The sequence below is a fragment of the Eleginops maclovinus genome, chromosome 6 (assembly GCF_036324505.1).
Source record: "Eleginops maclovinus isolate JMC-PN-2008 ecotype Puerto Natales chromosome 6, JC_Emac_rtc_rv5, whole genome shotgun sequence".
NCBI lineage: Eukaryota > Metazoa > Chordata > Actinopteri > Perciformes > Eleginopidae > Eleginops > Eleginops maclovinus.
The window spans coordinates 56,034-69,954 of NC_086354.1; the positions used below are offsets into that span (position 1 = coordinate 56,034).

The window sequence follows — 13,921 nt, forward strand, 5'->3', positions numbered from 1 at the left end:
GAGGTCACTGATTGGAAATACGGTGGAGACCCAAATGATCACTGTTAGCAAGAACCAAAATATGTTCAAACTGTTCAAGAGACACAAGATACTTGATTAGTTCTATATAACTGAATTAAAGTATAATACAATCATGTAAACCACCATTATATAGAGTGGAGAGAGACACACAAACAAAACATGGTGTAGCTCTCTCCACGACGACACAGACACAGGTCGGTTCTTTGGAACGGGCGTTTATTGTTGTTGCTTCCACCTTTGGTCCCGCCACTCATGCCTTGTTAACGCCGTGAGAACTATACAGTACATAAAACAAATAAAAACCAGACAATGTACAATTACGCTGTGGCGCGAAATGAAACAAATGACATTTTACAGATAACTTAAACAAAATACCTCGTTGGCCGCTTGTCGTGAAAAGAGGTTCTTTCGTCAATAATTGGTACATTAAATAGCGGAGATCTGTGAGCACCTGCCGCTCGACTCATTGAACTATGAACTGTACCGTCCCTCAACTAAATATGCAGCGGTAAACACACAAAACATTAGTTCAGGGCAATATCAAAATGCAAACAATTAAATAATGCACTATTGGCTGCAGCTCTTTTAGCATGTTATACATTGATTTACAGAACAAATGTTTGAGATATGAAATACATTTTAACTTTCAAATAAATAAATATTTATTTATTTATTACACAAAATCTACTAATGAAGCATGAACATATTTATTCAACAGCACTTACACTCCCACCAAATCACTCATTAACTTGGAATGGGGGATTTCTTTTAAAGAAAGATTATGAAATGAATCAAATGTCTTAAGTCTGAATGAATGTGACCTTATTTATGGGACTTAGTTGGCCTCTAGTAAGGTAACTACTTTGTGAATGGGCCTTTCAAGGTGAACTGATCTCTTATGTGATTTTCCATTATCAAGTGTAGTGTCACTGACTAGTAGCTTCAGCTTTCGCACCATGCCGTCTGCACTAGAGTAAGCTTCCACTACCCTGGCAAGCTTCCATTCGTTTCTTGGTAAGCTGTCATCTTGAATTATTACAATGTCATCCACTTGTGAATTTCTTGATGTTTTTTGCCACTTCTGTCGTTGTTGAAGGTTTAGAAGGTATTCCCGTTTCCATCTCTGCCAAAATTCATTGGCCAAGAACTACACTCTTTTCCACCTTTTGCACAGATAAAGGTCTTCCTTGCAGAACTGTCCAGGAGGGGGTAGAATAACCGATGATTTCATGGTTAGTATATGGTTGGGTGTAAGGGGTTCTAGACTGGTAGGATCGTGAAGATGTTCAACACTTAATGGCCTGCTGTTGATTATAGCCATTGTTTCGTAAAGAAATGTCCTCAGAGTTGCGGTATCGAGTCTACTTGCCGACTTGTCGAGCATGGCAGTCAGGATGCTTCGGATCGTTCGAATTTGGCGCTCCCAGACTCCACCCATATGGCTTGCTGATGGGACGTTTGTGACAAATTCACAACCGATAGCTCTTTGACGTTCTTGATCCATTCCCTTGAGTAACTCAGAAAACACTCTCTTAGCACCCATGAAATTTGTTCCCTGATCACAGCGCAGTTGGCGTACAGGTCCTCTGATAGCCACAAACGTTCGAAGTGCATTCATGAATGCGTCTGTTGTCAGGTCATCTAGTGTCTCTATATGCACTGCTCTAGAGCAGAGGTCTTCAACAGGGGGGTCGCGACCCCCAGGGGGTCCGCGGAGGTACTGCAGGGGGGTCGCGAAATCTTTGGTTGATTAGACAATTTTTTATATATATATTTTTTTTTTACAAACCGTTTTTTCCCACAAATTGCAATGTCTTTAAATGCACAACACAAATCCAAAATATTATAGCGAACGGAAAAATGGAGGCAGATGTGCCAATCACGAGGCCGTGTGACATACGCTGGCTCATAGACATAATATTATGTCTATGCGCTGGCTCTGTCAGGTTCCCCGTGATTGGACGAGAGCCTATTCAGGCCCCAGTTTATTGAAGACCCAGACACAGGGATGCACGCAGCGACATTATTGAGAAGACCATACATATAAAATGGATCGTTTTGTAACTCGAGCGAAAAAATCAACAAGCACAAGCGAGATACCATCCACCAGTGAACATGCAAGTGACGAGGCAGAACCTGCTGCGCCTGCAGATGTTGCAGCTAATAAGGGTAAGCGCAAAAGGGAGAAGACACGAAAATATTCAGATCATTATCTGAAGTTCGAGTTTACCTTTAAGGAGACAGATGGCATTGAGTTTCCAATGTGTGTCATTTGCTCTACTGTTCTTTCAAATGAATCTATGAAGCCATCAAAGCTGCAGCGTCACTTGGAGACAACACACAGCCACTTAAAAGACAAACCTGTTGAATACTTCCAAGCTAGCCTCAAATCCCTCCAAGGTCAACAGATATTGATCAGAAAATCAGCCAAAGTTGGGGAGCTAGCTTTGAAATGCTCTTATCAAATTGCTCTTCGGATTGCCCAGAAGAAACAGCCATACACACTTGCAGAGGATTTAATATTGCCTTCAGCAACCGATATGTGTAAAACCATGTATGGAAATGATATTGACATTAATAAACTGAAAACCATTCCACACAACCATAGCTCGCCGTATAGACGAGATGGCATCTGATGTGAGGATGCAACTGATAGAGAAGCTGAGGTTGGCAGATGCATTTGCGTTACAATTAGACGAGTCAACAGATGTGTCGAAGGACGCCCAGCTTCTGGCGTTTGTGCGCTTTGTCGATGATAAGGAAATGCAGGAGGAATTTTTGTTTTGTAAGTGCCTCCCTCAACGCACAACTAGTTCTGAAATCTTCAAAGTGATCGATGTTTTTTTCAGAGAGAATGACATTCCGTGGACAAAATGTATTGCGCTGTGCACTGACGGTGCAAGAGCCATGGCTGGTTTAAAAAGTGGACTAATTGCGCTTGTAAGGGATGTGTCTCCGCAAGTGATTTGGACGCACTGCATGCTACACAGGGAGTCACTTGTTGCCAAAGATATGAGCGCTGAATTGGCAGATGTCATGGACTCGGTAGTGAAAGTAGTCAACCTAGTCAAGAAGAGCGCATTGCAAACACGTCTCTTCTCGAATCTCTGTGCTGCTGAGGGAGAAGAACACACTGCGCTACTCTACCATTCCGAGGTTCGGTGGCTTTCACGTGGAACAGTGTTGTCACGTGTGCTGGAATTGCGCAAGTCTATTCGGGAGTTTTTACTTCTCCAAAAGCGCACAGAGCTGGCTGCACTTTTCAGTGACAATGTTTGGGTCACCAAACTTGCCTATCTTGCTGATGTTTTCGCTGAGCTGAACAAACTGAACAGTTCAATGCAAGGCCGCAATACCCATGCCATTCAACTGTATGACAAAATGGAAGGCTTTCTAAAAAAAATCAAAAGGTGGAGGGAGCGCATCGGGGAGGAAATATTTTCCATGTTTCCATCAGTGGATGAGCTGGGAGATTCTGCTGTGCTCTCGCCCCCCACTACACGCGCAATTCTTGCGCATTTGGAGGCGCTCGAGGGACAATTTGGGCACTACTTTTCTGAGGCTGACTCCTGGCGCAGGGACAAGACATGGATACTGTTTCCATTCACAGACAACGCAGCAGACGGCGCACACCTGACAGTGACGGAGGAGGATCAGCTAATCGAACTATCCACTGACAGTACGTTCAGACACATATATGACACAAAACCACTCACCCAGTTCTGGATCTCTTGCCAGAAAGACTTTCCGCAATTGGCAGGAAAAGCCATGATGAGCCTTTTGCCCTTTGCCACAACCTATCTTTGCGAAAGTGGATTTTCCTCACTGACTTACTTGAAAAACAAATACAGGTCAAGGCTGCAGCCTGAGGCTGATATGACCCTCTGCCTGACAACCTCCATCCGTCCAAGGCTGGATCAGCTGTGTGCTGCTCATCAGGGTCAGACATCTCACTGATGTGAGAGTACGTGTGCCATCCACAGATGGTTTGGGGATTCATTGTCCCATCTACATGCATGTTTAGTGTTAAAATCTCATAGCTCAGTGTTTGTTTATAAATGACAGTGGCACAGCCACTCTGCACCTTGCACTTGTTTAAAGTTCAAACTTTTATTGTGATTTATTTTAATAGCCCTGTGTTGTGTGCAAGATATATGTTCATAAATGGCAGTGGTACGGCCACACTGTACCTTGCACTTGTTTAAAATAAAAACATGAATATATTAACCTGCGTATTATTTGAATAGCTTAGTATTGAATGTACAATAACAGTATCTATGTTTACACACCTCACTAGGCCCCGTTTAATATAAAACACAATTGTATGCCATATTAATAGTAGGGGGTCCCTGCTCCAACTCTCCATCAGTTTGGGGGTCCCTGGCCTGAAAAACGTTGAAGACCCCTGCTCTATGGTAGTTCTTATCACTACGGATGCAATATATCTTTGGCGACAAGTGGGATTTTGGGGGCGCTGTTTCCCCCGGTGGATAGAGTGGGAAGACCCTCTTTTCAAATGAGTGACAGAGACGTCTCAGCAGGAGCAAACAGTTAAAGAGTTACCGTATACATCTGTACATCATCATACTAGAGTATTATGTGCATTTTAAAAGGGTAAATACTAGAGTATTATGTGCATTTTATAGCCTTCATTTAAGATGCTGGTTTAATTGCTATGACAAACATATTATGGAACTATTATTATTATTATTATTATTATTATTATTATTATTATTATTATTATTATTATTATTATTATTATATCTGTCTATCTGTCTTACATATTTGTTTTATGCTTTTCTGATTTTTTATTTTAGGGGTATGTTTATTACCTATCTGTTTTATACAAGTTTGTTCAATCAATTAGTATGGACGCTTTTTGAATGAGTGGCTTTAAGATTTGTGTCCCTCTCTGTCTTTGTTTAAGTGACCTCACTGAAACAAATTCCAATCAACTGGGTTGATATGTTAATAAAGGGAATATATCTGTCTCTCTGTCTGTCTATTACAAATGCTCTTACTTAGTAATTGCAAATGATATCGTAATAACTATACATGTAATCATATTGGTATATCAATAGAGTTATTCATGTTAACATTGCTCAGCATTTGTATTGTGTTTTGCTGTGCACAGGAGATAATGAAGAAGGCCTTCAACTTCTTCCCAGGCAGGATGGCGGTGGTGTTCAGGAAGGGTCCATCTGGCCACCTGCGGCAGGACCCCTCAGATGAGGCGATGAAGATAAAAAGAAATCTGTTGCTTCAGGACATGTCTCCCCCTCAGAGACATCAGCTTGTGAGGACTAATGCTCTCACAGTGGTCCTTCAGCGGGGAGGGGATGTGTCGGACCGACTCGAGGTGATGGGGGAGTATGTGCTGCAGTTCGGCAAGTACAAGGGGAAACTGTTTAGGTGGCTCTTGGAAAATGATGTCGGCTACATTATTTATCTAATGAAAAAGGTTGAAGAGGAGGAGAAAGGTGGGACCTTCAACCCCCAAGGACCAAGCAAAAACTGCCTGCTGTCATTTCAAGATGCAAGATGTACAACCTGCAGCAGTACATCCTCAAGCAGCAGAGGTCTCAGTCCTCTCCACCACCTGCAGAAGTATCCACTACATCAGCGGCTGCAACTCCCACATCTAGCACTCTAGGTCAGTTCACAAGAATACGCAAATACTGATTTTAGGTGAACATTTAATGTTAATAACACATAATTAAAGTTATTGTTAAACTCCTAGTGATGGAGGAGGACGCGGAGCTGGAGAGAGGGATGTTGAATCTGTCTCCATCTAAATTTGAAACTGAACTAAGTAGGTGGATGTAGTTTAGTAAACAGAGTTTAAAAAAGTCTATTTAATGTTAAATTTAGACTGTGCTTTCAGGGCCACCAGCAGCTGTCTCCAGAGCACCTGATGTGTTTGCACCAACAGGTTTTTATCCATCAGTGTGGAGGGTGGATTCTGTTTTTATCAGAATTCCCCTGCCATTACGATTCTTTCTCAACTAGTTTGTTATTGTGGCCGTGTTCTGGCCTGTTCTGATGTTCGTGTTCTTGTGTTCTCCCACTAACCTAAGGAATTAACATGTCAGCGATGATGATAAGTGTTTTCCTTTTATGCATGCTTTTTTTAGGCTGTCATTCAAGGATTTGGTATGTGAAACACTGTGGTGGGTTAGAAAACCTAGCTAATTATACTATAGGTTATCATGCCACATCATTAATTGACAGGTGGTGTGCTTGCTGTATATTGATCTTGTTCTGTGCTTTACCTGTTTCCAAACAGTTACAAAACATTGGGGTTTTCCATTTACAAATAAATACAGGGGGCACTACCAGTTTATTATAAAGACAACAGGTAAAGACAGGGTGTGAAGTAAAAACAAACTTCATTTATGAGGGAAATGACACAGGATTGTTTTTGCAGCACACAGGACGAAGCCGACTGCCACCGCTACGGTTTCCAGATCTGCCAAGCAGCCCGATGATCCCCCTGGGATGGTTGCTTCTGTGAAAGGTTATTATATTAGTTTATTTCTTATTTTAATTCATCCTGAATTTTACTCAAATTGTATGACATTTCTTTGTTTTTCTTTTAATCCTGCAGCCACAGCGAAGGCTCCGCTGCCGGTCCCTCCTCAGCTGCTCGCCATCGCCCCACAGCTTGGGATAGAAGAGCAAACGTCTGATGTGTTGAGAAACAGTATGTAATCCTTTTATACTACCAGTGAATCTCACAAAAATATCAGCTTCATTCTGAAGAATCAAAATCAAATTCTCATTGTATTATGCAGATTGTACTGATGTGTTATGTAATGTTATGTAAAGATAACATCTTGTGTCTGACTAGGTTTGAATTTATTCTTTTGAGCCTGGGATAACCGCAGCAGAATATCTTAATGTTCATTTTTAATATGTATATCTCACTTGCCTTTCCTGTTTGTATCTCACCATCCTAGTCATCACAAAATATTGCCCCTGATGGATCACAGGGAGACACTGTCCTTGATGAAGGTATGGATTGCTGTGACAGTTTTTAACCATAGCAGTCATTAATATACAGTGGGGCAAAAAAGTATTTAGTCAGCCACCAATTGTGCAAGTTCTCCCATTTAAAAAGATGAGAGAGGCCTGTAATTTTTATCATAGGTATACCTCAACTATGAGAGACAGAATGAGAAATAAAATCCAGAAAATCACATTGTCTGATTTTTAAAGAATTTATTTTCAAATGATTGTGGAAAATAAGTATTTGGTCAATAACAAAAGTTCATCTCAATACTTTGTTATATACCCTTTGTTGGCAATGACAGAGGTCAAACGTTTTCTGTAAGTCTTCACAAGGTTATCGCACACTGTTGCTGGTATTTTGGCCCATTGCTCCATGCAGATCTCCTCTAAAGCAGTGATGTTTTGGGGCTGTCGCTGGGCAACACGGACTTTCAACTCCCTCCAAAGATTTTCTATGGGGTTGAGATCTGGAGACTGGCTAGGCCACTCCAGGACCTTGAAATACTTCTTACGAAGCCACTCCTTCGTTGCCCTGGCGGTGTGTTTGGGATCATTGTCATGCTGAAAGACCCAGCCACGCTTCATCTTCAGTGCCCTTGCTGATGGAAGGAGGTTTTCACTCAAAATCTCACGATACATGGCCCCATTCATTCTTTCCTTTACACGGATCAGTCGTCCTGGTCCCTTTGCAGAAAAACAGCCCCAAAGCATGATGTTTCCACCCCCATGCTTCACAGTAGGTATGGTGTTCTTTGGATGCAACTCTGCATTCTTTCTCCTCCAAACACCAAGAGTTGAGTTTTTACCAAAAAGTTCTATTTTGGTTTCATCTGACCATATGACATTCTCCCAATCCTCTTCTGGATCATCCAAATGCCCTCTAGCAAACTTCAGATGGGCCTGGACATGTACTGGCTTAAGCAGGGGGACACGTCTGGAACTGCAGGATTTAAGTCCCTGGCAGCGTAGTGTGTTACTGATGGTAGCCTCTGTTACTTTGGTCCCAGCTCTCTGCAGGTCATTCACTAGGTCCCCCCGTGTGGTTCTGGGATTTTTGCTCACCGTTCTTGTGATCATTTTGACCCCACGGGGTGAGATCTTGCGTCTGAGCCCCAGATGGAGGGAGATTAGCAGTGGTCTTGTATGTCTTCCATTTTCTAATAATTGCTCCCACAGTTGATTTCTTCACACCAAGCTGCTTATCTATTGCAGATTCAGTTTTCCCAGCCTGGTGCAGGTCTACAATTTTGTCTCTGGTCTCCTTTGACAGCTCTTTGGTCTTGGCCATAGTGGAGTTTGGAGTATGACTGTTTGAGGTTGTGGACAGGTGTCTTTTATACTGATAACGAGTTCAAAAAGGTGCCATTAATACAGGTAACGAGTGGAGGACAGAGGAGCCTCTTAAAGAAGAAGTTACAGGTCTGTGAGAGCCAGAAATCTTGCTTGTTTGTAGGTGACCAAATACTTATTTTACCGAGGAATTTACCAATTAATTCATTAAAAATCCTACAATGTGATTTCCTGGATTTTATTTTCTCATTCTGTCTCTCATAGTTGAGGTGTACCTATGATAAAAATTACAGGCCTCTCTCATCTTTTTAAATGGGAGAACTTGCACAATTGGTGGCTGACTAAATATTTTTTGCCCCACTGTAACTCTATTTCATTTTTCTCTTATTGTGTATGTACTATAGTGCAGGGGTTTTCAACTGGTTTTGTCCCAGGGACCACCATTCGGACTAGAAAGCAATCCGCGGCCCACTGATGTGCCTGCGCGTGCGCGTGTGTATTTGGTGTTACATGCATAGCTCAATGCATGAAACATGAAAGAGAGGCCACGCAGATTTTATAATAATAAAAGTAGATTTATTAAATTAAATTAAATTAAAGATTATTTTAAAGAAAGAATAAAGAATAATAAAGTGTTGTGCAATTCAGTATTGGGAAAAGTAACTAAAAATGTCATGCAAAGTCAGTCTAGGTGTGTGACAAAACAACAACGGAGAACAAAAATCCAACAACACCGGAGAACCAAAATCCAACAAATGAAGACCAAGGCAGCCTCAACTGCTGGCTGGTCAGGGCTTTTATAACCCAGCCAGGACAGACCTGTCACCAATCACCTGCTGTAGAGACAGAGAGATTGAGAAAAGCAGAGAGAGATTGAGAAAAGCAGGGAGAGAGAACAGGCTTACCATTAACACAGGGCGGGGCCTAAACCCGCCAGGGTCGTAACAGTGAAAACATGGGAGAATTAGGCCTACCTGTCAGTGTGATATCTGGGCGTGGTGAAGTCCACACAGCCTGTCTATTCGTGGCGAAATGGTAGACAGAGACAGTCTCATGTCATTCTCTGGATCAAGCCTAGCCCTGTACTTATTCTTTAAGTACGCCAGTGTAGAAAAACCACTCTCACACAGGTATGTGGTTGGAAAGGGCAAAAGACACCTCATTGCTTTTGCAGCAAGCTGTGGAAATTCTGTCTGGCAACTTATCCAGAATTTAACAAGGGGCTGTGTGTCGTACATATGCCTCCTGACAGAGTCTGTGGACATCTCAATCAGCTTATCCTCTTCCACAGCCGTCAGACTTGACCCTACTGATGCATCGTCACTGAATGGGAGCAGGATCCACTTGCTGTCACGGCGCCACTCTTCCGAATCAGTGAAGTACTTTGCGAATTGACGCACAAGCTTCCTCAAATGCTCACATATAGTGTCGTTGATGTCAGTGCTGTCAGGGTATTCCTCAACTGAAGGAAACATCGCCAAGTTATTGCTCTCCACTCGTTCGATCCACTTTGACATTTTTTTCACAAATGCGTCGAGCTTCTCGTAGAGCTGCATGACGTTTGCATCTCTCCCTTGCATGGAGCTGTTCAACTTGTTCAGCTCTGCAAAAACATCTGTGAGGTACGCCAGCTTAGTTAACCAGTAACTATCGTTGAAATTGGAAGCCAGATCAGAATGCTTCTCGCACAAGAACTCGTAGATAGCTCCGCGTAGTTCAAACACACGGGCGAGCACAGCGCCGCGAGACAGCCAACGCACCTCTGAATGATAAAGGAGAGAGCTGTGTTCACTTCCCAAGTCATGGCATAGGGATGAAAACAGGCGTGTATTCAATGCGTTTCGTTTTATGAAGTTGACCGTCTTGACAACGACATCAAACACACCACTGAGCTCAACACTGAGATCTTTGGAGGCGAGAGCCTCTCTATGAATCAGGCAGTGTGTCCAAATTACCCCCCGAGCCACCCTCCTTACATGCGCAAACAGTCCAGTCTTGCTGCCACTCATGGCTCGGGCCCCATCGCTGCATAATGCAACGCACCTCTGCCACGAGATATTGTGCTCCGTGAAAAAATCGTCCAGTGCTTTAAATATTTCTACACCGGTAGTTCGCCCGGGCAGTGGTTTGCAAAAAAGAAATTCCTCGCACATAGTGCCACTGTCCTCGTATCGCACAAATGTTAACAGTTGCGCATCATTAGTAACATCTGTCGTCTCGTCGATTTGAAGGGAAAACAGAACTGTCTGAAGTTTTGCCATCAGCTGGTCTTTGACATCATTTGCCATTTCCCCAATTCGTCTTCCGATTGTGTTGTCTGACAACGGAATAGTTTTTAATTTGTTGGCACATTCTTCGCTTACCATAGCTCTGCACATATCTATGGCTGCTGGCAATATAAGCTGCTCTGCAATGGTATGGGGCTTCTTACTTTTTGCAACCCTGAGAGCGACCAGATACGATGCTTTCAGTGCGTTTTCATTTATTTTTGCACTCTTCCTCATGGTAGCCTGCTGTCCTTTGAAATCACGCAACATCTGTTGCATGTACTCAACGGGTTTGGCCTTCAAGTGGACGTGATGCGTCTCCATATGCCGCGTAAGTTTCGACGGCTTCATAGCTTCATTACAGAGAATTGTTGAACATACGAAACACAGTGGTACCTCCTCTCCTGCTCTGTCTGTCGTCACTGTGAATCCATATTTAACATATTCCTCATTGTATTTTCTTTTTCGTCTTTTTTGCGAAGTTGACGCTTCGGAAGCCTGTCCTTGCCCTATCGTGGCGGCCTGTCCCTCTGTCGTGGCAGCCTGACCCTCTGTCATGGCAGCCTGTCCCTCTGGCACTTTCCTCACTACAAAACGATCCATTGGTGCTAGATATATAGCTAGACTAGTACATATGTAACAAATGTTTGCTGTACTACAACCTATCTTAAAATACTCTCGTCGGCTATGCTTATAAATGTGTGTCAACTTTGCTCGCAAGACTGTACGTAATGAATAATAAGTGAGGTTAGCGACGCAACTCATTACCATTAGCGAATCACAGGCTACCATAGACTGGATAGGCGCAAGGCTACATTCTGTCAGCTTGAATTTCCTTTATATTATTTTAAACATATTTTTCACGATATGTAACGGTATTCTGGAAATGTGTTGAAATATCAAAGCGAATTTATATTAAAAAAAAACAATGGTGAACTGATCAACATAGGCTCTTGTCACGGACCACATGCAATGCCGCCGCGGACCACCAGGGGTCCGCGGACCACCGGTTGAAAACCCCTGCTATAGTGTTTTATTGTGTTTTACAGCTCTGCCATGTCCAGCGCCTCCTGTCCCATTAGATGTCCCACATCAGCCTGCAGCCTCTGTCCCAGGCTATAATCAGGATGTTTCCCAGTGGAACTGTTCCCACCAACAGAAAATCTGGATGAAGACTGAGGTGGAGGCATTGGGTCTGTGGCCAGGTTCACGTCCAGTGCGGCATCCTATGAACATGCTGTCCTTGTGGCGTTATCCACCTCAGCCTGAGCTCATAGACTCAATTTCTGACCTGCCTTCACCGAAGTGCTTTCAACTTCATCCGTTTTTCCTGTGGAAACCAGAGCACAAAATCATGGAGCGGGCAAGGGAACAACTATACCCTGCCCTGTCTTTATGGTTGTCCAAACCCTCATGTAACACTTACTACCAGTTGTAGTGAAGTAGAGTTAGTTTGGACCAGTCTCTAGGTTCGTAGGGAGCAGTTGTAGTTAAAACAGTAGCAATAATAATTAAATAATAAGACACACCACAGACCATCAAGTAGTTTTAAATGCCGGCTTGTTTATAAAAGTTTAGAAAAGTAGAAAAGTAGAAATTGGTACCATAAACAGACATACAATATATACAATATTCAAATAATTTGCATTTGAATGCAATTGGATCCAGTAGAAACAAGGTATTCTAATTAGGAAATGAAATGAGCATTAGTTTCACTTTTAATCTATTTTGGTTCAAGGAAATATAATTTACATTAGATCACAATTAAAGTTGTTCTTAATTATGTATCTAGTTTTATTTCAAGAGTTAACTCAGTTTATGTTCAATAATACTTCAATAATAATTCAATATAGCTAATAATCAATAGTTAAGATTAATTATCTAAATATATTATTTCAGTATTTCAGTTCTAGTTTTGAATCTTAATTGAATCAAATAACACTATATCAAAATAGAACTTCAATCTAATAAGACATCAGTCATGCTATTTATCTCAACAGGCCTATTTTAAATCAATGGGTCAAGTTTCCTTTTGCTAGTTGCTAGTTATCAGCTATCTAAACCAGTGAGCTGGAGTTCTAGGTTCTAGCAGATTTAAACTGCATGGCATAACCAGAAAACATTAGCATAGCAATCAAAGAAAAATAACACATCCGGAAAATAACATTCACAGATACTATTCACAGTTCAGCAAATTCAAAACAACATTCAACCGTCGTAAATGTATTTCAGCTTGACGTTAAAGTTCGTTACTCTGCATTCAATGCAGTCAATGGATGCTAACCACGTTGTGCAGTCCGTGTGGTGTGAATGAATCCACCCTTACCGCATCCACGTTGGCTAATATCTCACTAAAGGAATCAACTTGTGGTCGAAATAACGATGGCACCAAACAGTCCTACCGCAACTCTGATTCGAGCGATGTGTGTTCTCCTCCGAAATGCAGATGAAGCTGGAAGATGCCACTCGATAGTGGTTCAACTCTCATTGGGTATAGCTCGCCATCTTGTCTCATCAATCGTAATGTGGCTCGTCAATCGTAACGTGGCTTCAGAACTCCCAGACTACTCGACAATTTCTCAGTCCAAAAAATAATATCAAAGTACAAATAAACCACAGTCTATCTCTATAGACGTAACGGTAACACAAAACACTTTCAAAAATGGAAAATAAAGGCTTACACAAAGTTTCTAATCTATAGCTCACTGGTTCGATTTCAATAGCGATTTCTATAGAGTCTTGCTTCTTGAAAAGTTTTCTTCTTCTGATGTTTCACGCGTGAACAAACGTTACAGCCAATCTGATTGGCTGAAACAACTGTACTTTCTTAAAGTGACAGGATATCTATTTTAATTTAGAACAGGGGTCTCAAACTCGCGGCCCGCGGGCCCACTGCGGCCCTCAAGACGATAGTTTGCGGCCCCCACCTCAATATGAAAGTTTAATGTTAATAAGGCCCGCGAGTTTGATACGAATGGCACTTTTCAGTGTTGTGTGCAGAGCTGAACGAACCTACCAATCACGGTGGGGTATATTGCTCTCGGGGGCGGGACATCGGCCGCGGGCTCAGAAGCGGAGGCGGCCACGGAAATTGCTGCTCGCGGGACAGAAAAAGAAGCGGAAAAGACGTATCGGCTAAACACTGAAACTTCAACGCGACAGTGACACCAAGTGGAAATATATATTACACAGCCCCAAACATGTCTTTTTCAAAGCCTGCAGTGAAGCGAAAGGTTGGTGATGAGCACAGACAATTTCAGGAAAAGTGGGAAGTGCAATATTTCTTTGTTGAACACAGGGGCATCCCGACGTGTCTTATTTGCACAGAGAAA

At 42.3% G+C, this 13,921-nt stretch overlaps 1 protein-coding gene and 1 long non-coding RNA gene across 2 annotated transcripts; both read right to left on the reverse strand.

Annotated features, from left to right (window-relative positions):
* Window positions 1–220: 220 nt before the first annotated feature.
* LOC134865728 (uncharacterized) lies at window positions 221–442 on the reverse strand. Its single transcript, XR_010165992.1, has 2 exons — window positions 397–442; window positions 221–296 (listed from the first exon to the last, which is right to left on the reverse strand). It is a non-coding gene; the product is annotated as an uncharacterized LOC134865728 (long non-coding RNA).
* Window positions 443–8,728: 8,286 nt separating this feature from the next.
* On the reverse strand, window positions 8,729–11,612 carry LOC134865699 (protein FAM200A-like). The gene is made up of 2 exons (XM_063885370.1): window positions 9,297–11,612; window positions 8,729–9,158 (listed from the first exon to the last, which is right to left on the reverse strand). The coding sequence occupies exon 1, from the start codon at window positions 11,379–11,381 to the stop codon at window positions 9,300–9,302; it is 2,082 nt and encodes a 693-aa protein (XP_063741440.1). The 5' UTR covers window positions 11,382–11,612; the 3' UTR covers window positions 8,729–9,158; window positions 9,297–9,299.
* Between the last annotated feature and the right edge of the window lie 2,309 nt (window positions 11,613–13,921).